Raw genomic sequence first — 24,059 nt, 5'->3', positions numbered from 1 at the left:
TATATATATATATATATATATATATATATATATATATATATATAGTGAGCTGCCTCGAGGCTTTGTTGCGATGGGGGTGGCATAGAAATGTTTTAAATAAATAAATAAATAAAACTCCCAAAGCATGAAATCTGTTAGGCAGAGAAGTGTTTATACAAAACAGCCTCACCTCAGACTACACATAGGAGCATAAGTACAGTGCTATGTGCCTTTTCTCTGTAGTTTCTCAAAACCCTATGATTTCCATGTGCACACAAACTGATGTACAAGAAAAAAATAGTTCCTACTCATGTGTGTGTCTGCCATTTGAGTTACTGGCAATGGTGTGCTGCAATTCAATGTTGAATTATAGTATGTCCTGTGCTTTTGACATGGAAATGTGAATGACTGCCTGTTGAGGTGGAATAGATGTTTTACCATTGGCTTTTTCCATTTCTTGCATTAGTATAAAGTTACGATGTTTATGGGAGTGTGATCCAGATGAGCTCTTCCCTTGTAATACCTACCGCCCCACTCCAGCTGGTGGAGGACTCTGCTAGCATCTAAGTTATGGTGTCTACTTAAAATTAAGCCCAACTGAGTTCATTAGTCTTTATTCCCAGCTAGATGTTTGTAAGATTACAACCTAAACAGAGGGAAGTAAGGGGTTTTAGCCAAGTCAGTGGTCTCCAAATTAAGCCATAACATGAGCATAGTTAGCACACTGAGCTCCAAAATTTCACTCTCATGAAAGCCAGTCCCTACGATCCTTTCCCAGGATTGGAAACTACAAGGGGTGTTCAATAAATTCTCAGTATTGATATATTCTGCTTACTTTGCAGGTAACTTGATGATGGTTCCAGGCAGAGATACTCTCTGAGGGTATAAATGCAAAATTTCAGCTTGTTTTGACCATTAGTATTGTTGAAATCATTGCAAACATGAAACCATTATGAGTGATCATAGTAAGGTGATGAAACTTGAGCATCGCACAGTGGTAAACCTCTTGATGAAAGAAGGAAAAAGTAAAACAAAAACAAAAACATTCATGAAGAGATGGTTGCCATGTATCAAGAAGCTGCTCCCTCATTATCCATGGTTCAAAAGTGATCTAGTGGAGGCAGAGAGAGCATCAAAGATGACCCGCGTCCCATACGACCAGTGGAAGCAGCTACCAACACAATTGTTGGGGGAAAAAATGAGAAAATTGTGTTGGAAAACACTTGAATTTGAGTGAGAACATTAGCAGAAATTAGTAACTTATGTGTCTGCACCATACACAACATCCTTCACGACTGACTTAATTTGTCAAAGGTCAGTGCAAGATGGGTACCTCGTATGCATGCAGCCCCACAGAAATAAGTTCAAATGGATTGTTGTAAAGAGTTTTTAAAGCCGTGTGGTGATGATCTGTCAATAATTATTGATCGAATTGTGACCGGAGATGAAACTTGGGTGCATCGCTATGACCTAGAAAGCAAACAGCAGTTGATGCAGTGGCACAAAAAAGGAACACCCCCCTCCAAAGAAGTTCAAAGTCACCCCATCAGCTGGAAAGGTGATAGACACAGTTTTTTTGGAACTGCAAAAGAATTTTACTATTTTCTTTATACTCAATTACTATCAGTGAAACTATCAGCAAGACGTCGTATGCTGCTACTTATGATGTAAGTACATCGATTTTGAGATGCTATTAAAGAGAAAAGGCAAGGAAAATTGAGCAAAGGCGTACAGCTACCCCATGACAATGTGTCTGTGCGCATGATGCAAGTTGCCAGGGCTGCTGTGCCTGACTGTGCATTCCAGAAAATTAATCATTCACCCTATAGCCCAGATTTAGCCCCCCAGTGATCCCTACCTGTTCCCCAATTTGAAAAAACTTCTTCATGGAAAGTGGTTTTCTAATGATGAGCTGAAGTCGACAGTAATTGACCATTTTTTGGGAAGGAAGAAATACGTTTAAGAAATAGAAAAAATACTCACTGGATGTAAGAAATGTATAAATGTCAAGGGTGATTATACAGAAAAATAAAAAATATAATAAATTGTGTAAGTTCATTGCTTCATATCAATACTGAGAATTTATTGAGCACCCCTCATACGTTCATAAGGAGACTGAATCTGGTAACTCGTTTCCCGTCGTTTCCTAGTTTTCCTTTCCAAATAGAGCTGCGTCACTTGCCTGAATATGGAATTTAAGTTCTACGTTTCTGCTCCTCAAATAAAACAACAGCTTGCCCGATCATTCTTGGTATTTACTAGCCCATAGTAAGCTTTTGCAAAGTGACTCGTTTTTAATTGAATCCCCTTGAAAGGAAGGGAATAAACAAAGCAGCTGGTACAGACCAGCGTGTCTTACGTGTTTCCACACCACCGTTTCTAAGCGCTGCTCACTCTCCCTATTGACTTCGAGACCCTTTGTCCAGTACAAGAAAAGGCTGAGCCTGATTGGACAAGGCTGCACCGGCTCAGCTCTCTGAGATCGGCGGACCGATCTAGGGTTGGGTTAGTGAGCAGAATGGTCTGAAATCCTGCCGTGCGATTGGCTTTAAAAATCTATGAGCACGAGATCGCGATTGGCTGCGGTTGCGCGGCGCGTGTCGGAGCACCTGCTCCTTGACGCCTGCCGTCTCGGGGCAGTGGCGCATGCGCACGTATGGTAGTTGAGGTGATGTGTTCTGGCAAGCCGCCGGGATTTTGCCGGGGGAACGCTTACTGGACCGTGGCTCGCGGGCGGTAACGGCTGTGGCCTCCCAGGCACCGAAGGTGGGGGTCTGGACGTTACCGGTGGGTAAGGAGAAATTCAGGGGGTGGTGCGGGGCCGGGCGGGCGAGCGACCGAGGGGTGCCCTACCGTAAGCCTTTAATTCTCGCGGAGGCAGCGTTCCTCCATCCTTTTCTCTCTCTCTCTCTCTCTCTCTCGCGTTCGGCGCAGCCGTTACTCTGCCGTTGGCGCTTGAAGGCTGCGAAACCGTAGCACGAGCTGGGGCTTTCCTGCTTTCTCCCCTTTCCGTCCGCGAGCTGAGGCAACGCATCTTGCGGCTTGGCCTCGGCTTGCATCCCAGCCCGACCCATTGGCACAGGGCGGTACGGAGTCACCCCTTTTCTCGCGGCGGCGCTGCCTCCGAGGAGAGTTGCCTCTGGGGAGTGCGGGAGAGACGCAGAGAGCAACTCCAATTAGCTTTCCTATCTGAGGAGAGGGACGCGCGGGTGCAGACGGCCGGCCGCCATCAGAGGTCTCCGTAATTACCTGCCTGAAGCAAGCGAAGTTGTGGCTAATAGTGTCTAATCGTCTCATTTCTGCTTGTTTGTTTTGTGAACGTGAAGTTGGTTTGATTTTAAACAAATACTGGAGGCCGGTTTACAGATAGGAATCTTGCATTTAAAAAATAATGCTAAATTGATTAAAGATATTCTTTGGGCACTTACAGACAATACATTATCGTGCAAATGGCCAACCTTCTAGACCTAATTTTACTAACATCTAGACAGCATTCTCTGCCATTGAGAGATGGCATTGGGAAAACATGGGAGGGCTACAAATGGAAGATGACTACTTATGGATCCCTCATAAAATTTTGCTCATGTATAGTAAAAGCCACCTCAGGAAGCACCCAAAATTTTGTTAAAGGTACACCATGTCTTTTGAATGGCTGCAGTGCCTGGTGTGCTGGATTAGGACAAAAATTCAGATTTCTATTTGTCCATGAAGTTCACTGAGTGACCTTGACTCATTCTTTATCATTCTTATCTGTATCACCCAAATGTTGCAAAGCTAAAATAAAAGAATAACAGCTGCAAGCAAGGCTCCAGGAAAACCACAGTTTCTGTTTATTTCTTTTCTGTACTGCCCCACAGCTGAAGCTCTTTGGGGAGCTTACACAGTCCATAAAATGGATGATAAAAATACAATAAAATCAGAAAAATATTAAAGTTTAAAACAGCCAAAAACAGATAATAAAAATAGACAATAACAAGAAATAACAAAAAGAGTGACTGCGAAACACCAAGTGATCCCTCTCAAACCCTTGGGTCACCAAGGAAGTCTTGAAAAGCCTCAGAAGAGAGGCCTGTATTAACCTGGTGCTATAACGATTAAAGATTTGGCACTAGCCACAGTGAGGAGGTTATTTCATGAATGGAGGAGGTGCCACTAAGAAAGCTCTTCCCTTGTTGCTTTTGGGAATAATAAAGATGACTGCTTTGAGCATACATCCTTAAGAGCTGCTGGCTGGTCTCCAGAAGCAGCAGCAGCAGCATGGGAGGGGGCTTGGGAATGTGGGCCATCCTCAGACATTGAAATGAGAGAAGCAGAGATGCTTATTTCAAGGCCATACTCCCCAGGCGGGTGTTCCTGGGAATAATCAAGATGTACAGTTGGTGGGAGGGGACTTCTCAGATGCAGATGAGGCAGGCATAGCTCTTGATTGCATGACATGCCATCAGCAGGGAAGGGTGGTCCAGTTAGATGATCAGTGTGCAGAGAGGAGACATGTCCGTTTTTAGACATTCCCTCCTGAAGGGAGCTACCCATGCTCATAACGAGAGTTCCTGGAAGTGAATATTAGATTGGGTTTAATGAACCACTCTGTGCATGCTCAGAGAGTTATTCCAGGTGTTTGTGCATCCAGTGCTTGTGGAAAACACTTTGGTCAAGAAAAGAACATTTTGCATGGAAAGTCTGTGGCTTTGAATCTGTGAAGGGAGGAACCGTAGTTCACGACAGTTGGAACTCTCTGCACTTCCCTCAGAGTTGGAACTTGGAGAAAGGCCCCAGAGGTTGAGTGTAGTGTCCAGGTAGGTTATGGTTGGGAGAAGTGTACAATAGATATAGTGGCCCTATGCCACGTAGGGCTTTATAGGTTAAAACCAGCATCTTGCATTGGGACTGTTCTTATATGTGCAAATCAATAGGTCCTGATTATTAACCTGGCTTCCACTTTCTGTACCACTTGCAGCTTCTGAACTGTCTTCAAGGGCACCCCTATGTAGAGTACCTTTCAATAATCCAGTTTAGGGATTCAAAGAGCCTAGACTACTGAAGCCAGGCTCTCCCTTCCCAGATTGGGGTGCAGCTGGGCCACCCCTGAAGCTGACAGTAGAAACTCCAAGCCACTGATGCCATGCAAGCCTCAAGTGACAAAGATGGATCAAAGAGCACCTGCAAGCTACAAACCTGCTCCTTTGGGGGGGGGGGGGGCAACCCCCCCAAAAAAAAATTTAACCCCCCCCCCCCCAGTTGTTATCAAAAGCATCAGCAAATTCGGAAAGCTTGATGCTGCAGTATATTAGGTTTTAATACTGTTAAAATCTGGCCAAAGGCTATTAATGCTTCTTGAGCTAGACAGAGAATGGCAAGTCTGAGGTACATTAATGCTGGAGCCAATCCAATAGAAAGTTCTCCTGGCAAATCCCACAGAAAATGAACAAGAACTCCCTAGTGTTGTATCGACCTGATTTGTTCCAATTAAGTTTGTGCCACAGAATTCCCCATGACTTGCATCTGCCATTCTTTGTGGCACCAAAACGTTACATTGCAAGAGACTACATTTCAAGTGGCTTCATGGTAGGACTATTTCCATTAATATTATGTTACCATTGCAATCTTTTATGGGAATTTTTACCCAACAATTTCAGTCATGTTCATCCTCAATTCACCCCATGCTGGAGCTTTTGTCAGCATTATATTGAATGGGAACAATGAGCCAATGCTACTAAGAGTGTAACAGAGAGCCAGGGTGGTATGGTGTTTAGAGTATTGGACTGGGGACCTGAGAGATTTGAGTTCTAGTCCCTATTTATCCATGAAGCTCAGCAGGTGACATTGTGCCAGTCACCTACACTTAGCTTAACCTACCTCATTGCATTGTTTTTCTGAGGATAAAATGGGGTTATGTAAGCCACCTTGCGTTCCTCGCAAGAGGGAAAAAAGATGAGCTAGAATGCAGTATAATAATAGTAATAAATTTGTAACATCTTGTAAAAGATCTGGAGTTCTCAAAAGTTTGCACTTGTTGTTTTGACTTGGCCTAATAAATGTATTAAACTGTGTATGCCATCTTACCCATTGAATGTTTCTGTGCAGTATAGTTTTGTGTGGCCCTTCTGTGAATAATCTGCTTTTCAAAACTGAGGCCATTGAGAGGTAGGGAAGGGCCTTGCTTATAGTGGAGTCTAACCTCTAGTATGCCTTCTCCCTAGATGTTTGCTTACTCTTTTGTCTTTTTATCACCTATTTTCTCATGCCTTTAAAAATAGTGACTTTGTTCAGTTGCTATTGATTATTGTCATATGATTAATGGAATATTTTAAGATTTAGTCAATGTGCTTATTTAACAGTTTGACACCCCAGGAGTAGTAATTCTGATGGTGGAGATATAAACATTTAATTAAAACACTGGAGTGATGTCAGCTTGGGCTCTTCTCCTGAGATGTTAGGTTATTATTTTTGTTGATGGTCTTCCCTGCACTTTTAACATGAAAGTGCCTAATTGGCACAATGATCCTGTGTAAGTGATTCCTAAAAAATACTGTACTTTGCTTCATTTTACTGATTTATCTGCCCAGTTATGGCTTTGCTAAAAAAAAGTAACTTTTTGATTATATTCCTAACTGTAGAAATGCCAGCAAATAACATGTCACTGATATTCAGGCTGAAATTGCTTTAATTAAAAGCCGCTGAAATAAAGGATTATATTTGTTGCATCTAGAGCTCTGCTCAGGGTTTTGTTTACTTTTCTATAAGTGGTGCATATCTGGAAATATGTTAGCTGGAGTCAGAAGGCAGGATAGTGCTGGAGCATACTATGAATTGCTGTGTTCCTTATGTGAGATAGTGGCTCTGGTTTGTGAGGGAAAGTTCAACGTATGTCTTTGTTTTAAAGCCAGAGAAGCCTAAGACAGTTTTGCCCATTCTTGTACATTTCAGATATGTTTGACCATTGATAGTGCTAGTGAGGAATTGTAGACAAACAAATCTGGAGGGGTAGTACATTGGCTTAGGAGTTTCCAAATATGTTATGTGACCCTACTGAAATAGCTGAAAGAGAGGTGGGGTGAAGTCTTGCTGCAGCAATAGTGGTTTCTGGCAAGATATAAAATGATATTAGAAGAGAGAATTTTAGCAGGGACAAATAATAATGTATCTGTGGGAGCTTGTGAGAATTATATGAAAAAATGATAACAGACGTATGAGTATTCTCAGTGAAGCTTTCGTTTGGTCTTTGCAAATAAAAGATAATAACTACTGCTTTTTCATAACACCATTGAGCTGTTCATTTGTGAAATATGTTAAAAACATGCAGTTACCTTTTTCATGTCCTTCAGTACAGTTAAGTGGATGTTGTTCTGCAAGAAGAACTGCAATGAAATTAGCTGCCAGAAGATTTTTTAAAAAGCTCTTCTTAATAAATCACTTCACAAATGCAGCTGTTGTTCTTTAAGTAATGATGCTTCCACCCATCTTGGAAAAAAAGATAGCACGTACTTGCATCTTTTCTCTATCAGGAATGAAAGCAACTGGATGGTAGGTTATGACACCCCTCTCCCCACATGCTTCTCTTCAAAATTGCAGCCTCTGAAGTCACATTTCATAAAACAAAAACAGTTTCTAAAGTACTGCAATGCTACACAAAGTATAGTTCTGCCCTTACATAGATAGTATATTATTTTACATCAGTTTAGATAGATGAGAGCAGAAAGTGGCAGCCATCTGTGTAACTTCCTTTGCATCACTTGTTTTAATAATGTGGAAAGACTTCTAAAAAAACATATATTTCCTTCAGTTGCACTGTGTGCAGGTTTACATAGATAAATAGTAGGTCTTTGGACAGTTGACTAGAAGTAATAATAGAATCTGTTTGAATCATTCTTTTTTACAGATAGCCAGAATGCAATTTCACTGGTGTTGGCTCTGCTTGACTGTCTTGTTGTTAAGTTCAATAAGAGCAGAAGCTGAAGATTCAAAAGCTGACATGGAGAACTTTGACAAGAATTCAGAAGATACTAATGCTGACAAAGACAGATTACCCCTTGAGGTAAGACTTTAGTGTGTATGCTATATCTTAAAATATACAGAGGTTTGACCATGAATTCATGTAATTTGGTTTATTTTGACATTCAGAAATAATAATACACAACTTGCCTTAGTCACAGGCATCTTGATTGCAGAGAAATATATTGAAGTGTCTCATTTTTGTGCCTGGCCCTCTTCTTTGAGTATGCACGCTCTTGTGACAGCAGACCATTTGAAAATACTGTTTGACTGTAAAGTAGTTCTGTGTTCAGCCTAAAGAGGATAGTATTAATCATGCTTGTGCCCCCTCCCCTCTTTTGAGAAGCAGAACCACTTGGTGAGTTTTAGAGAACTGAAATGAAAAACTTATTCAAACTAACTTTTTCCAGGCTTCATCTTTGCTTAAAGGTACTGTTTCCGTTGTTGTTGTTGTTTTTTCAACAAAGTCCTGGTCCATAGAATTTGTAATATTCAAGATTATGAACAAAGGCCCCTGGCAAAAAAAAAAAAGCCCAATTCCCCTTTCAAAATGCCATGTTTAAAAAGTGGTTGAATTTTGACAACTAACTGTTAAAATTGCTTCCCCCCAAAATGTGGTAGGGTAAACTTTACCACTTTCTCAAGTAACTAGTGTCTTGAGATATGTGCAAAATGTACTACACCCTAAGGACCGTAATAGCAAAAAAGAAAAAATATAAAGCTTTTGCCGTAAAGGGTATGTGTGTAGAATTTACGAGCCCTTTTTCACAAGAAGTCCCTTATGATTTTACTTTCCCCTAATATCCTGCCTTTTGACAATTGTAAAGACAAAGCTAAGTAAAGAAGAAAACACCTATTTGAAACCTTTTTGTTCAGTGTGCAGGATTAGTAACTGCCACTCTTTGACAGAGGGTACCTGCCAAAACATTGTCTAGTTGACACATCCCATTTTCAGAACTATGGATGTTTGCATTCTTATGTGGCTAAATAGATTATTGAAAAGGTACAACAATGTTTGCTTGCATTGTGAGTTCAAAAAGTTTTTTTTAAAGTTTACCAACCACTGATAAGCCACTTGTGTACTTTAAAAATTCAGTCACTGGCTGACAAAATAGACTACAAAATTAGCTTTCACATTGAGGATCATGATCTCCAGAGAGGAAAAAGGTTAAAGTTCAAAAATGCTTCAGCAAGTGAAAGGTGCTCAACATCTTGATGAAGAGTCCCCAGTTTATTACAATTGCACCAAGGTGCTGCTAGGGGGTCTGGTACTGCCAGTGGCCCAGCAACAATGGGGTTTGGTTTGTTTCCAAGGGCTTTTCTTCCTGCTTCCCTTTATGTGTGATGTTGATCATCAGAGGTGGATCGGGTTGTCAGGCTTGCCTATTGTCCATGAACTAGCCACCCTTCAGGAAACTGTTCAGGTTTCTTAAACATGATGTCTTGCTGTGGTTTATAAACCATGGTGGGTTGTTGTATCATAAAAAACCAGTCACTGTCTTATGCTTGTACTATGGTATAGCTGTCAGAAACTCAACAGGGATATAAAGCAGAACACTGACTGATGAAAACTCTTGAAATGTGCATACTTTATTTGATATATGGAAATGAAAAACTCCAGAAGGGTCCTTTTTCTGAGGTAGGAAATGTAATACAGCAGCAGTTGCCAAAAACAGTTTCTGCTGGTGGGTCAGGTTTTGCATTTAGCTAGTCCTGCTTGTAACTTGACTAACTTTAAAACTAAAGGATGAGTTACCTCTTGAGTTTTGCAGATAAAGTAACTGGAAAATTCACATAAGTAGATCCTAAAGTTGTATCCAATGTTCTACTCAGAGGAGACCCCTTGAAGTGACTAGACCTTAACCTAGATTGATGCTGGATTCAAACCATAATATGAAGAAATTCACAATTATATGAAGTTGGGCAAGGTAGGTGCCAGGTTGCAAGAATGAAGATACAAAGCAATGCTTTGGATTCAGACTTAGTTATGCTTAGTGTCTACTGAAATCAGTAGAATACATTTCTTATGATTGACTTGAATCTCATGGATTTCAGTCATTCTCCCCAAAACATAACACTGGATCCAGCCTATTGCCATATGTTTAAGGTTTTCTTATTAAACTACAGTCATGTATGATGACAGTAAGTGCAAAATAATTAACTAGCCTTTAAAACTCTTAATACATCTCACTTGAAGGTGATGGTTCTGCTTCTGAATTTTTTTTCAATATTTGGTAGGTTGTGTACCAGACGCCGAAGCCAACTGGAGAAGTTTATTTTACTGAAACTTTTGATGATGCAATGTTGTCTGGGTAAGGGCATCTAATAGTAGACATTAAAGTTATGAATGTTTGCAGTTTAGATCAACAAGAACGTGGTTAATAAACCTAGATGTCTGTAATGGGTTGCTTTTAGCAAATAAGTTGTTCAGAACATTCAGTGGAAATAAGAGGAAAATAGGCTAATATCTAGTGTTGTTCCATGAAAGCACTGATAACATTTCATCCTTCAGATCGCTGCTTGTCTCTGTTACATGCACAGGCACAGGTTTATGATCGTACAGAATGGGCAACACTTGGAATAAATGCAATCCTCTAATAACCCATGAAAGAAAAAAGAAAAAATGACTATGGAATGCTAAAAGGAAGAAATGTTATTCATTATCAAGCTAAATGTGTTCATTCTAGCCCTTCATAGCTTAAATATAAGAAAAACACAGCATAATATAACACTGATAATTCTGAAAGGGACTAAAAAGGAGATGCCATTTATTTGGCTCCCTAACCCATTGTGTTCCATGGCACACATCTGCAGTGTCATCATTGCTAATGGTAATGCACCTTTAGATATTTTCTTTAAACTGAACAGTGTGGAGGATACACAGATTTTTTTTTTCTTTTGAGGGGGTTACCATTCTTGTTTTGAGAAAAAATTGTGTTAAATGCAAATACAGTCTTTTTTTATCAAATGGAAAATTTACTGTATATTTTTGCCTCAGAATTTAAGGAGGGTAGGCTGAGGCACCACTAGAGTGTGGCTCTTCCTTTGTGTGTCCCCCAGAATGCCCAGAAAGCACCTTGCATACTTGGAGCTGCTCCGGTAGGGTTCCTTCTGCACTGCTAGGCAAAGGGAGGATGTGCCAACCTTGGCGCATGTTTGCAAGGTTGGAAATGGGACTCGGAATTCTCTTGTGGCCATCTAGACTCTGTTTAACAGCAACAACATTGCACTCTAAAATAATTAAACAAATCGGTTCTGTTTCACAGAAACCGTCATGATCTAAATTTCTTGTTTTTCTAAATAGGTGGGTTCTGTCTCAGACCAAAAAAGAAGATACAGATGAAGATATTGCTAAATATGATGGTAAGGCTTATGTAAATTTTGTTGGAATATCTCATTGCTGCTTTCAGAGCTTTCTTGTGAATTACCTTCCTTATGGTTAGTAAAAATATTCTCCTTTCATAGTTGTACCTGTGAAGTTACATTATTTAGCAATGATAAAAAAAATTCTTTGACATCTGATCTTGGACTACTGAACAAGTCAGATGCTGATCGCTATATTCAATTCATGTTAGTTGCTTGTTGTTGTTATGTGCCATCAAGGCATCTTTGACCTATAGCAACCCTATGAATGAAAGCTCTCCAAAATGTCCTGTCCGTGTCAGAATGAAAATAAAACTAACAAGAAAGATAAATAAGTATTTTTTCTAAACAGTGTTTTAAAAGCCTACCCATATTTCCAGCCATCTGGGAAATTGAATCAAGCATCACCATCCTTATGTCCTCTGGCTATTGACTTTAGTAACCCACTCTGGGAGTCTTTTGCAGAAGAGCAGATAGGAATGAATAAATTGATTGGGGGATAAAACTATCTGATAGTTGTTTGGAGATAACAATTGTTTCCCCTGCTTGCATTCACCCCCTCCCCCCCATTGTGAATGTGAGTGGTGTGAACAAGACTGGTCTAGTGGCATGTCAGTAAGGTGCCTGACATGGCTGAGTCACTTTCTCTGTGCACTATGGATCTCCGTAACTCTCTTGGGGTGGGGTGAATGATGTCATCTGGGAGGCATACTTGTGGAAGAGCCTGATTCCCTTGAGGTCATCAGGCCTTGTAGCTCAGTCTAAGAGGAACAATACAGCCTTGAGATCAAATTGGGTTGCCTGCTTCTGGAATATAGATTGTGTGGATTCAGTGAGTATAAAGGGAACAATCAAACCAAGCAGCTCAGGCTTGTTGTGACCCACAACCCCTCCCACTTAGAATTTGCATAATTAGCTCCCAAACCTGGGTCATACATATTGTTGGAGAGTTAAACAACCTTCAAATAACCCATGGTTTGTTGTATGGTTATTTAACCTTCAGTAATCCATGCTCTGTGGATTCAAGGGAACTCGGTTATGCACATCATGGTCCACTTACAAACCACAGAGACTTTTTAATTTATTAATTAAAATTATATCCTGCCTTTTTTCTAACAAAGAATTCAAAGTGGCTTACATAATTCTCTTCTTCCTGCTTTCAATCTTATCCCCACAAAAACAGCCCTGAGAGTTCCAAAGTCATCCAGTTGGCTCTATGGCTGAGTAGGGACTAGAACCCACATTTCCCATTTCCTCGACATCCCATTTCCATGCTCTTACCCCCTACACCATGCTTGCTTGTTTAAACCATGGAGACTTGTTCCAATAGTGTAAACCAATTCATTGTGGCAGACCACAAGTCCATTAGCTCAGTATTTTTGTGCTGACTTGCAGAATTTCAGTCAGTATTCATTCCCATCCCTTACTAGCTACACCGGAGAGCAAACCTGGAATCGTTTATATGCAAAGCATGTAATTTTACTGAAGGGTGATCCTTCTCCCAAATGTCAAGGGGCAGCTAATTTTATGAGTAACTTCAGGCAAAGTTTTTAGTTGGCAATTCAGGCTCCAAAGTTCATATGGTAAGAATGATTTACACAAACAGGTAGAAATTACTTTTATTTGAATCATAGTTGTGTTCTTTTCTCACATCTATCTTTCTTTATTAACTCTTTTAGGAAGATGGGAAATAGAACCACTAAAGGAAAATTCAGTGCCTGGTGACAGAGGATTGGTATTGAAATCAGTAGCAAAGCATCATGCAATTTCAGCTATGTTAACACAGCCATTTATTTTTGATAGTAAGCCACTAATTATTCAGTAAGTATGTCTTCACACATGAAATGTTTTTCACAATAATGCTTATTTCATGAAAAAAATATTGCAGGAATATTCTGTATGTTTTAAACTTTCAAAATTATTGTTTAGGTCAGTTATAGGAACAAAGGAGGAGACCACTAAAAATGCAATATTGAGTTGCACACAATAGTAACTGGACACTAGTAGTAGCTAAGAGAATATCGAATTAGCACTTGTCTCCAGAAGAGTTTTCTTGTGTTTCTGTTGTGCAGGTATGAAGTGAATTTTCAAGATGGCATTGATTGTGGTGGTGCATATGTTAAACTTCTTTCCAAAAGTGATGACTTGAACCTGGTATGTAGTAATTGGGAGATGGGTATGAGTAGACATGTTTCAGTGTTGGCAAGGAGAGTTCCCAAATCCTTCTGTACTTGCACCAGCAGTTGTTGCTTGGCTGTGACTCAGAACTTAAAAGGAAACTAGTGAAGTATGCACCTGCTCCCAGATAAGGGAATAGAGATGCATGCTGGTGCTTACTCCCTAAGGTACAACTACAGGCTCATTAACACTAGCTGCATTTCAGTCTTTGTATGTAACACGCTTAATGCTCTATAGTAAACCCATATATACGTGTTCTCAGTGGATTATCCTGATACACTAATGGGATGGTCCCTTTCATTCATTTCTTTAATTGGACCATTTACTATTTATAGGTATTTTTCTACTGCTCTTCAAGTCATATTGCAGTAGTTTATGTGAAAGAACAGAACAATTGAAAAATAAATGCACCCCTCCAAAATGCTACAAAATTGCAAAAACAGTGTAAATTAGCAGAATTAAAATAGCATGGGAAGATATAAAGGTCTTTTCATGGAACTTAAAAGGGTGCAGTTTATCCAGTAAGCTTCATAGTTGAGAGGGAATTTGAACCTGAGATTCTGATACTAACCAACACTACTTCTCTCAGTTATCTTAATCCAAAAGTAGAGCTGTAATTTGTCAGAGTGTGGGTATAAATTTATGTTTTAAAAATAAAAGAAATTAGTTTTTAAAAATGTAATCAGATTTTAAAAAATAAAATACATTGCAAATCAAATACTACATCTCTCTCTAACTTAAAACATAAAGTAGTTGCAATTACATCTCATTATAAAAAACATGAAATTACCTACCAGTCAAGCATGGGATTTTTTTCAGTTTCTAATCTCATTAAAATGGCTCTGTCCAGCCTAACCAAAAGCTCTTTCTTCTTGGAAGTTTTGGGATTTCATTTTTTCTGACTAAAATAACATGTCGAGGCACAGACTGGATAGGAGTCTTGTTCTGTGCATATGTAGTGGTGGAATTGGACTGAGCAAAGACAGAGGAGTGAAGACAGACAATATAGCAGTCTGAATCAGATCAATGCTTTAAACAATCCCAAATACAAATGTCTTTTTTCAGTCGGGAAAAATGTCCTATAGGCTGAAATGTAAAAGTGTGGATGGTGAAAAATGCATACAGTTTCAGAATTGCACACTTTTGAACATAAACATGAAGCTCAAAAAAACGTAAAGATTTCCCAAGAATTGCATTCCTGTTTGTATTTGGAGTTGCAAACTGGGCATGCCTGCATGATTTTCAGACAAGGACAATTTTTTGCACATCCCTAAATTCTATACTCGTTTACCAGAACATATTTATAAGGAAACATATATAGAATTTTGCAGTTAATTTCAAACTGTCATAGGTGCAGGCTATAAGAAAGTCTCTTGACTTTTTCTTACTCATTTAAAAATGATTTGAACCAACCCTTGCTTAAAACAATCCATCCTAGTTTTTGGTTAGTGTTTCAGAATACTGAAAAACCTTTAAAAAAAAGCCATTAATATATTCATCAGTCAATTCACTTAGCTTATGATGATCTTATTTTTTTTAAATAATCAAGTTTGTTTGTCCAGTTGTTTTCCTAATTGAAGAAGAAAAAATTGGACTGGCTTTTCAAGAGAAATAGCTTTGCTGCTATATTAATCTGACTGCTTTGATGGATAGTTTTAAAGATGTAGGCTCGGTTCCAGTCATTCCCTTATGCTTGCTACCAAGTTCACACAAATGTCTGCAAGGACATGTCTTTGCTTGCAAAAAGACTGCTCATGGAGAGAAGAATTGGCAGAAGGAAATTCCCATGTAATGGGGTAATGGACAAAAGATCAACTGGATTGTGCCTCGGGTATTTATCAGCATCTCCATGTTGTACCTAATCTTAATATACGAGGTTATATTGCTGTTATCTGAATAAAATTAAGATATTTTTATGACTGTACTTTACTCTTTTTAACAAAAGCTGCAATATTCACTATCTTTGGAGAGTCCAGTGAAAATTGAAGCATGTTTAGGTCAAGTCGTTAGATAATTTATTTGCTCCCAATAACATTCTACTATTGTAATATTTTAGTAAAGTTTAGTTTTTAAGGCAACTTTTTCTCCAGAGTTTTTTCATTCATGTATATGATAATTAGTTGGCAGTCTTTCTGAACATTCAGTTCTAGAAAATAAGGTTTAAGGTCTAAAAATGAATTCCTGATATAGATATCAAAAACAGGACATGTAATAATGGGAACAGTTCCACACCAGTGTACATAATTAAGACAATTGTGTATATTATACACAAACAGAGCCTCAAGAACATACTTTTTTAAAAGTAAAAAGCAACTTTGAGAGAAAGTAATTCAGAGTGGAAAAATGGCAGAGGAAGAATGCTAAAAAAGTTTCCTGCTCAAAAATTCACCCCATGGCTTCCATTTATTTTCCTTCCAAAGTTTTCAAAGAAGATAAACTGCTTCTTACATTCAAATAACATTGGAACTCTGTGTGTAACATATACATGCCTTTTAAACAGCTATTTTCTTCTACTTTCTCAAATTGTAATTTATTGAAGTAGATGAAACTGCAGAAGGACCATTACTGGTGAGGGTGTCTTCATGATGGAAACGTTAAAATCACTTAAGTAAACTGAAAGTGCAATCATATGTAAATTTAAGCTGAAAAAAAGGCCACAATTGCCCTTTGGGTGTCTTCATGGTAGACCTTTTTCTGACCAAATTTGCATAGAATTTCATTCTTCAGAAGTTAAGCTACATCCTTTTCAGATGTCATCCTGTTCTGTACTTGACGAAACTTTAGTCACATCATACCTATAGTTTTGAGAAGGAACTAGGACACAGCTCATAAGTGCTAACAGCAGTAACTCTGTTGTATGTTATCATTTGTCATAAAGTAGGGAGATAATCAGGCTGCAACCAGTGCCAAAATAAGGGGATGTAAAATTATCTTTGCTGTGTATAGGTTAAATGTTGTGCTCGTTTTCATCCTACAGGAATACTTCCATGACAAAACTTCATACACAATAATGTTTGGACCAGATAAATGTGGAGAAGATTACAAGCTACATTTTATCTTCAGGCATAAGCATCCTAAAACTGGAGACTATGAGGAAAAACATGCCAAGCGCCCTGATGTAGATCTAAAAAAAGTCTACTCAGACAGAAAGACCCATCTCTATACTCTTGGTACTCTTAAATTTTTAAGTTTAGGCAAATAACATAAAGCACTATTACAACCATAATTTTTAGATACTTTGGAGTGGACAAGTGGATTTTTGTCACTTCTAAGAATATTAATGTTCCACCTGATATTCCCATTTCTTTGAAGAATATTTTAATCTGAAACAGGACACTGGATTTCAGGAAGAAACATAAAGCCAAACATACAGAATCTCACTGCTCCATCAATACAACTTTATCATGATATGCTTTACAATAGAGTAGAACCACAGGTCTGTGTAGCTTCCTTGGATTCCTTTAGGGAGCAGGGCTTCAATGTTCTCTCCAGTTTCACTTTTTGTGAAGCCAGGGATTTAACTAGCACTAGGATGCTGCCCACTGATGTCACCTTGTCTTGTGAAGATCAAGCCATTACCCCCCCCCCCCCACACACACACACACACACACTCTGTAGGGGAGTATCCAGGAAAGTAGTGACAAGCACATTTGTATGAAGTTCCAGGGAAAAAAAATCTTTGCATTAGTTTCACTGGAGAAATTGAAGGATCTTTGCTCTTGAACCTCTACAGTAACCTTTTCTGTTTGTTTAATGGTGAGCACTTGGATTTGTGTGACATGGCAAGTCATGATGGGTTGTGTCATGTAAAGTCAGACCATTCCCCAAAGTGTGGCTTTTTTGTGGGTAACAAGCATCCTGACAACCCATGGCTTGTTCCAGGGGTTGTACCCACAGTGGATCACTGTATCATCTGCAACTGAGAAACCAATCCCATCATGGTTACAGGGAAGCAAGAAGTGAGTTGCTCAGCACAAGCTGCAGAAAAACCCTTCTCCATCTTGGTGAGCTTTCTTGGGCCACCACCAGTTAGCCAAACAGCATGTTCAAGTGACTGCCACTGGCTTGACCTCCCCTGTGCTGACCATAACCCCTTTTGCAGTTACTGCAGCTTTTTTTTCCATTTTCCATTTGTGTTTCTCCATGGAGATTGCCCAAACAGCACTTTGGAATAGGTTCACTGTCCTTTTTTCAAAAAACATGCCTGAGATTTGCACAGTTGTTTTTCATATTTTAATTTTCTTCTTTTGGTTGTATCTCAGATTTGAACAAGCATATATGCGTCTTGCCTCATCAGTGCTCTAGATATCTTTTGTCAAACTACAGGAAGCACCATCAATTGACAAAACAGGTCTCTAAATAGATTAAGTTGATTCGCTTCTCATTTGACAGTTGTCAGATAGCAAGTTGCCAAATGAGAAGCAAAGCTGTAAGGGGATCCTTGCAGGTAAAAGTACAGTATAGATTACCCCTTTCCAGTGAAGTCCTCTATGTTTTCTGAGTGGTCCTGATTCCTCCACCTTTTGTTAAGATTCTAGGTGGTCAGCAAAGGAGGAAAAAAAGTGAGAGTCACCCCATTTATGGGAGTCCAGAGTTTTTGGCAGGTTTCCTTCTAAACTATGGCTTTCAACAGCGCTAATCAGGAGCGTTTTCTTTTTTGACAGAGGCATATGCAAGCATGAAATCTGCATTAAGGGTTGACAGCTATCAAAAGAAAATGCTTGTAAAAAGTGGTTGGGATATAGATCTCTACTTTCTAGAGTACCTAGAGCTCAGGGAAGTGTGGAAAAGGGCAAATGCACCAAAAACTGTTAGGACAATACTTAAAAGCTAGAGGATCACACTGCTGAGGAAAAAATGTACTCACCACTCCCTGGGGCAAAACCACTCTGCTTTTTAGTTGGCAGTTTGCCATCTGAAAGCTTATGTGCATGCAATGCAACCTATATATAATCTTGATTATCAGTGCCTGTGGATGTTACCTGCTGCACTTTAATAGCAGACACTCACTGGGACATTGGTCAGGTGGGACTCCATATTTTAGTGAGGTATAAGCGCATCTGCTCATCTCTGAAAGACCAGAAAAATAATTAAAATCCACTCTCAAGTGCACACATTTGCTTTCCACCATAAGTGCTGTTTGGGGATTGGCTATCATCAAGGAGGGGGAATATAATTGAAATTGGGGTTGCAATTGGAACAGGGTTGGGGAGATTAGACTGGTTCTGTTGTGCAGGATCCTGGAGTAGCAGCTGGAGAAACGGGGTTGGGAAGAGAGAACAAACCACAGTCAGCCTGATTGTCTGCCAGGTACACTGTGGATTGTTGCCTGAACAATCTACACTAAGTAACTTATTCTCAGGGTGACTTGAGAACTTTCCCAGTAGATTTCAGCATTCACTTTAAATGAGGTGACAGTACTGTTCAGAGTGACTGAAATTTCTTTGATAATGGATTGAAGCTGTCTAATATTCTAGCATGACTGTAAATCATATGCTTTGCTTTTCATAGCTAGACTATCATGCAATGTTTCATACAGAAACACAATATCTATGGCAAGATTTAACAAAAAATGGAAAAGTATTTGAGGATCATGCCTGATAAGAAAGTACAAGAGGTTTTGTGTGCAGTTCCTAGACAGACTTGCCATTCAAAACATATTTCCTAGAGAGTGAGACACAATGAACATAGTGAAATATAACTTCTGAATAAATATGTATATGATTTTACTGCTTAGGTGTTAGAAGCTGTAGTTCTGATGCATAAAAGGACTTTAAAAATTGCATTGGTTTGGAAGCAGCATTTGTCAAAACCCAGTGACCACATAATGACCAGAAATTACCTTTTAAAAAGGTAATTTTCAATCAACTTATATTTGGCTGTATTCACAGCTCTTTCAGACTTAGTCCACCGACCAGAACAAAGTCATTTGCAAATACATTGCACTGGAATTAATCTTTTTTCCAAATAGATGCTTAGGTTATAACTTCTATAAAAAGTTCCATTGTCTGGAAATGGTGTTAAAATGTCAGCTGAATTGTATGGCACAAATTCTTACCAGCAAAACAGATTTAAACCACACGTAAAAACAGTTCTTAGTGGGTAATTGTGTAACTGCTAACCCACCCACGCACCCCCAACTTCTAAGATTACATAATTTCCTCTTTCATAAGAGATTAATTTTCTGTTTTTTAGTTCTAAAACCTGATGACACATTTGAAGTGTTCATTGACCAAACAGTTGTCAGCAAGGGAAGTCTCCTGGAAGACATGGTTCCACCTGTGAATCCTCCAAAAGAAATAGAAGATCCCAATGATAAAAAGCCTGAGGACTGGGATGAGAGACCTAAAATTCCTGATCCTGATGCTGTTAAGCCAGATGACTGGTAAAGAAAACATATGCTGTTTCTGCTCCGTGTTATGTATTCCTTCCCTCTACCAATTATGATATAGTCAGTAGACTTTCTTTGGTTTGTATTTTGACTGTAAGAAATTGACCACAGAAGAATGCTTCAGGCTATGAAGACTTGTAGCTGTATAGCACTGTTCTTTTGATTTACAAGTCATTCATATAATAAGGTATGCTTAAAAATACTTTAGTGATTCAAATATGCAGTAGTATGTAATCTTACATATAACTATATTTTTGAGATTTTAAAAACTATAAAAGACTTTGAGTGCAATCTTACTCATGTTTAGACAGAAAAAGTCATACAGCTACCTACATTCCCATCTAGCCATGCTGTAAAACCTCTTTCTCTGCAGATATATAGGATTGCACCATTAACATCTATTGGGGAAAAAAAACCCTTTTCTTCATGGTTGAGAAGCATTGTATAGAGTTTCATCTGTCCTGTTGCTATATTGTCCATCTTCTGGTACAATATGTCTCTAACTTAAAGGAATGAAGATGAGCCTGCCAAAATTGAAGATCCTGATGCTGTTAAGCCTGAAGGTTGGCTTGATGATGAGCCAGAATATGTTCCAGATCCTAATGCAGAAAAACCAGAAGATTGGTAAGACTGTTTTGTGGAAACCATGGACTAATTTCTGTAACAGATTGGTCTTAGGGGTCCAGATAAAGGAAGCCACATCTTTGAATTTACAAGAGCTGATTAGGGCTATCACAGCTAGGACATTTTGGAACGCTTTCATCCATAGGGTTGCCATAAGTGAGAGATGACTTGAAGGTACATAACAATAAATTGGTTGGCTTGTTATGTTCCTTCATTTATTTATTGGGTAGTTTTAACTGTTTCATATATCTGTACTGCTTCTAAATATATAAACTGTCTTGAACACTAACTTTTTTAACTGGGAAGATAGGATAGACATTTTAAAATAAATATTTTTCATCCCATTGTATTTCTATACTGCCCAATATCTGAAGGTCTCTAGGCACTTTACAGTAGATCCTAGAAACAGGACATAGTACAATAAAAACAACTACAAAATATTTCACAGTACAACAGTTTAAACATTTACAAACAATTTAGTGGCAGGCCAAGTAGAAGTGTTAAACACTTGTCATGGGCCCCCATCAAGCCATTAAATAAACTATAGATGTCTTTAAATGCCTAAATACAGACCACTATCTTAACCTGGTGCTGGAAGGATAACAAAGTTAGCCCCAGGTAGGCCTTAGCAGAGACGTCATTTCACAGTTGGGGTCTGCCAGTAAAAAGGCCCTCCCTGTATTACCACCTGCCAGCCTCTCAGAAGTGGCATGCAAAAGAGCCTTCAGATGGTGATTGTAGTGTCTGGATAGATTTTGGCTGAGAGAGGCATTCTGTCAAGTGTTGTAATAAAAGTTGTCCCTTGAATCAGCCTCAGAAGCGTATAGTCAGCCAAGCAAGTGAACCAGAATTGTTGTTATGTGTTCAGACCTTCTGGTCCTTGCCATTAGCAGTTTGTACTACCTGCACTTTCTGAACTTCCCCATGTAGAATGCATTGGAATAATAAATACCTTAACAAGAAAATTTATCACGTTATAGTAGTCACCAGCCAATAACAGTTGGACTACTTTACTAGAGCTTTTGCTAATTGGGGGCTCATGGTCTAGATCTCAAACGTATTCCAGCATCATTTGGTGTCACTCTTCAAAGACCATACATAATTAGAGAGACTAATAAATGTCCTCTGGATTTTACTGAAGTAAATGTTAGGAATGCATATGCTTTTCCATTACTTGCTACAGTTTATAATGTTGTTAAATGCCACACAGAATGACAGTGCAAAGTAGTGTGTTAAGAGCTGAAGGTCTTGGCAGTTAAGAAATTGGCATGGGTTATGGTCAGTGTACAAACTTTATTTTTGGAACCAATATCTGGAGCTAGTTAAACGTAGGAAGAGGATTAATTTGCTATTGCATAGCCACATCTTTCAGGTTGAGCTGAAATATAGGACATAGTTTGTTTTTGTTGTTTTTAAGTTAGTGGAAATCATTTAAATATTTGAATTGATTTATTATCATTTTAACAGGGATGAAGAAATGGATGGTGAATGGGAAGCTCCACAGGTTCCTAATCCAAAGTGTGAGACTGCACCTGGTTGTGGAGCATGGGCACGCCCCATGATAAACAATCCAAATTATAAAGGGAAATGGAAGCCACCTATGATAGAGAACCCTAATTATCAGGTAATAGCAGCAGCTTATATTTTTTTGGAGACATTACTTGGACTGCTTTAACAGATTGATTAACTAGTACAGAAATCAAACTTTATTCTTCTTCCCTGTCCCCTATCCACTTGCAAGGAACCTAGGCTAGCTTATATAGCTCATTTTATCCTCACAACAGCCCTATGAGGTAGGTTAGGCTAAGAGCAAGTGACTAGTCCAAAGTCACTCAGTGAGCTTCATGTCCAAGTGCTGACTAGAACCCCAATCACCTAGGTACCCAGGGTGTCCAAAATACATCACAAAGGGAGTGAAGGGCTCCCAAGACCTTGAGCACCAGATTCCCGCTGAGTTGGCACCAGAAATTATAACACTTGAAATCTGAAGTCTTAACCCAGGGAAGTCAGGAAGGCTATGTCATGTTACATCATGTGCATTTATAAAATGTTTCATTGTTTGTTGTTATTTTTGCTAGGCGCACACACACAGAGACCATATATAATCAATTCATTAATAGGGGTTAATTTTGTGACAAGTTGAATTTTTAGGGATTTTGGAAGGCCTGTAATTTGCCTTTGGGGTACAATCTTACGGCCTCTCAACATTATCTGGGAGTCCAACATTTGATTAGAGTCACAGTTCTCAGATATAGTGATCTCAGAACTAGGACTCTGAAGGATGAGCCCCTGCTTCCTTGCAGCCCCCACATCCAAGATCACAGCTAGAACTTGGAGGGTGAAAAGGGGGAGATGGCTGGGACCACAGAGTTAGGCCAGTTCCATTTGGCACCCAACCCCTTTTTCTTTTCCCTGGCACTTGAATTTCATGACCAAAACCAGCAGTCCAAAAGAAAATGCAATGTGTAAGGTACGGCAGGGGCAGCAGAGAGGGTCACCACCATGAATCACTCCTGTTAGTGGATGCTAGAAGCTTACAAGCATCTACTGCAGGGTCAGTAGGATTGTGCCCTTATTAAATTTTCTTCAAGCACTGACTCAACATGTCATACTAGTGTATTTAATACATTGATCTTTCATGTGGTATTTTTCTTTTTTCTCATTATAGGGAATATGGAGTCCTCAGAAAATCCCAAATCCTGATTATTTTGAAGATTCTCATCCTTTTCAGATGACTGTTGTTGGTGCTATTGGCTTGGAGCTTTGGTCTATGACCTCAGATATATACTTTGATAACTTCATCATCTGTTCTGATAAAGAGGTTGCTGACCGATGGGCAGCAGATGGCTGGGGCTTCAAAAAGTTGATTGCAAGTGCTAATGAAGTAAGAATTTGCTATCTTTTGTTGTACCCAAAATGTATTTTGTTGCAAGATATTGTATGTTTTCAGACTTACATTTTCAAAACCTCAGTCATAGTTAACATAGTTAATTACTGCTGTTACGATTTACATTGCCTTGCGGGAGTATGCATACCTCTTTGAATATTCGTCATTTTCTTGCATTACAACCTGGAATTGAAATGTATTCAGTTGGCACTGTTACCACCTGATGCACGCAAGATACTCAACAATGTGAAGCTGTAAAATACTGTTACTGTGGCATAAAAGTTAGGCAAACTAAAGCAGTTGGGTAGTTTTAGATTGCAGAAGTGCTCAGCCCCTTTCCTGTGACATGTCTAAATAAACTTGGATGAATCCTGCTGCCTCCAGAAAACACTGTAAATAATTGAGTGGAGTGCACCCGTGTGCAATTCCAGCACCTTGTGATCTCAGATTAAATACACCTGTTCTGGACACCAGGATTTGTCAAAGAGACCCACACAGTTTCATGAAGATAAAGGACCTGTAAAAATAACTTGGGGATAAAGTTGTGCAAAAGTACAAATTGGGGTTGGATTATTTTAAAAAAATCCCAAACTCTGAACATCAGTGGAGCATGGTTAATTATTACAAAATGGAAGATTTTAGCTA

The 24,059-nt window shown here is 39.1% G+C and overlaps 1 protein-coding gene across 4 annotated transcripts in view; it reads left to right on the top strand.

Moving 5' to 3' along the window:
- Positions 1-2,630: 2,630 nt before the first annotated feature.
- CLGN (calmegin) overlaps positions 2,631-24,059 on the top strand; it is a 28,967-nt gene continuing 7,538 nt past the window's right edge. The window contains exons 1-11 of one of the 4 annotated variants that reach the window (XM_044430812.1): positions 2,631-2,766; positions 7,859-8,014; positions 10,210-10,283; positions 11,276-11,334; positions 13,014-13,155; positions 13,407-13,488; positions 16,490-16,682; positions 19,708-19,897; positions 20,414-20,527; positions 21,995-22,151; positions 23,196-23,411. In XM_044430812.1, the coding sequence (XP_044286747.1) occupies positions 7,868-8,014; positions 10,210-10,283; positions 11,276-11,334; positions 13,014-13,155; positions 13,407-13,488; positions 16,490-16,682; positions 19,708-19,897; positions 20,414-20,527; positions 21,995-22,151; positions 23,196-23,411 (1,374 nt within the window). In that variant the 5' untranslated portion in view covers positions 2,631-2,766; positions 7,859-7,867. Of the gene's footprint in view, positions 2,771-7,429; positions 7,504-7,858; positions 8,015-10,209; positions 10,284-11,275; positions 11,335-13,013; positions 13,156-13,406; positions 13,489-16,489; positions 16,683-19,707; positions 19,898-20,413; positions 20,528-21,994; positions 22,152-23,195; positions 23,412-24,059 lie in introns of those variants that run through there. The other 3 variants (XM_044430813.1, XM_044430815.1, XM_044430811.1) reach the window with 3 other exon arrangements.

The sequence above is a fragment of the Varanus komodoensis genome, unplaced genomic scaffold (assembly GCF_004798865.1).
Source record: "Varanus komodoensis strain SLA01 unplaced genomic scaffold, ASM479886v1 scaffold21, whole genome shotgun sequence".
Taxonomy (NCBI): domain Eukaryota; kingdom Metazoa; phylum Chordata; class Lepidosauria; order Squamata; family Varanidae; genus Varanus; species Varanus komodoensis.
Note: the sequence above shows the minus strand (reverse complement) of the source record. Positions and strands in the feature narration are given on the sequence as shown.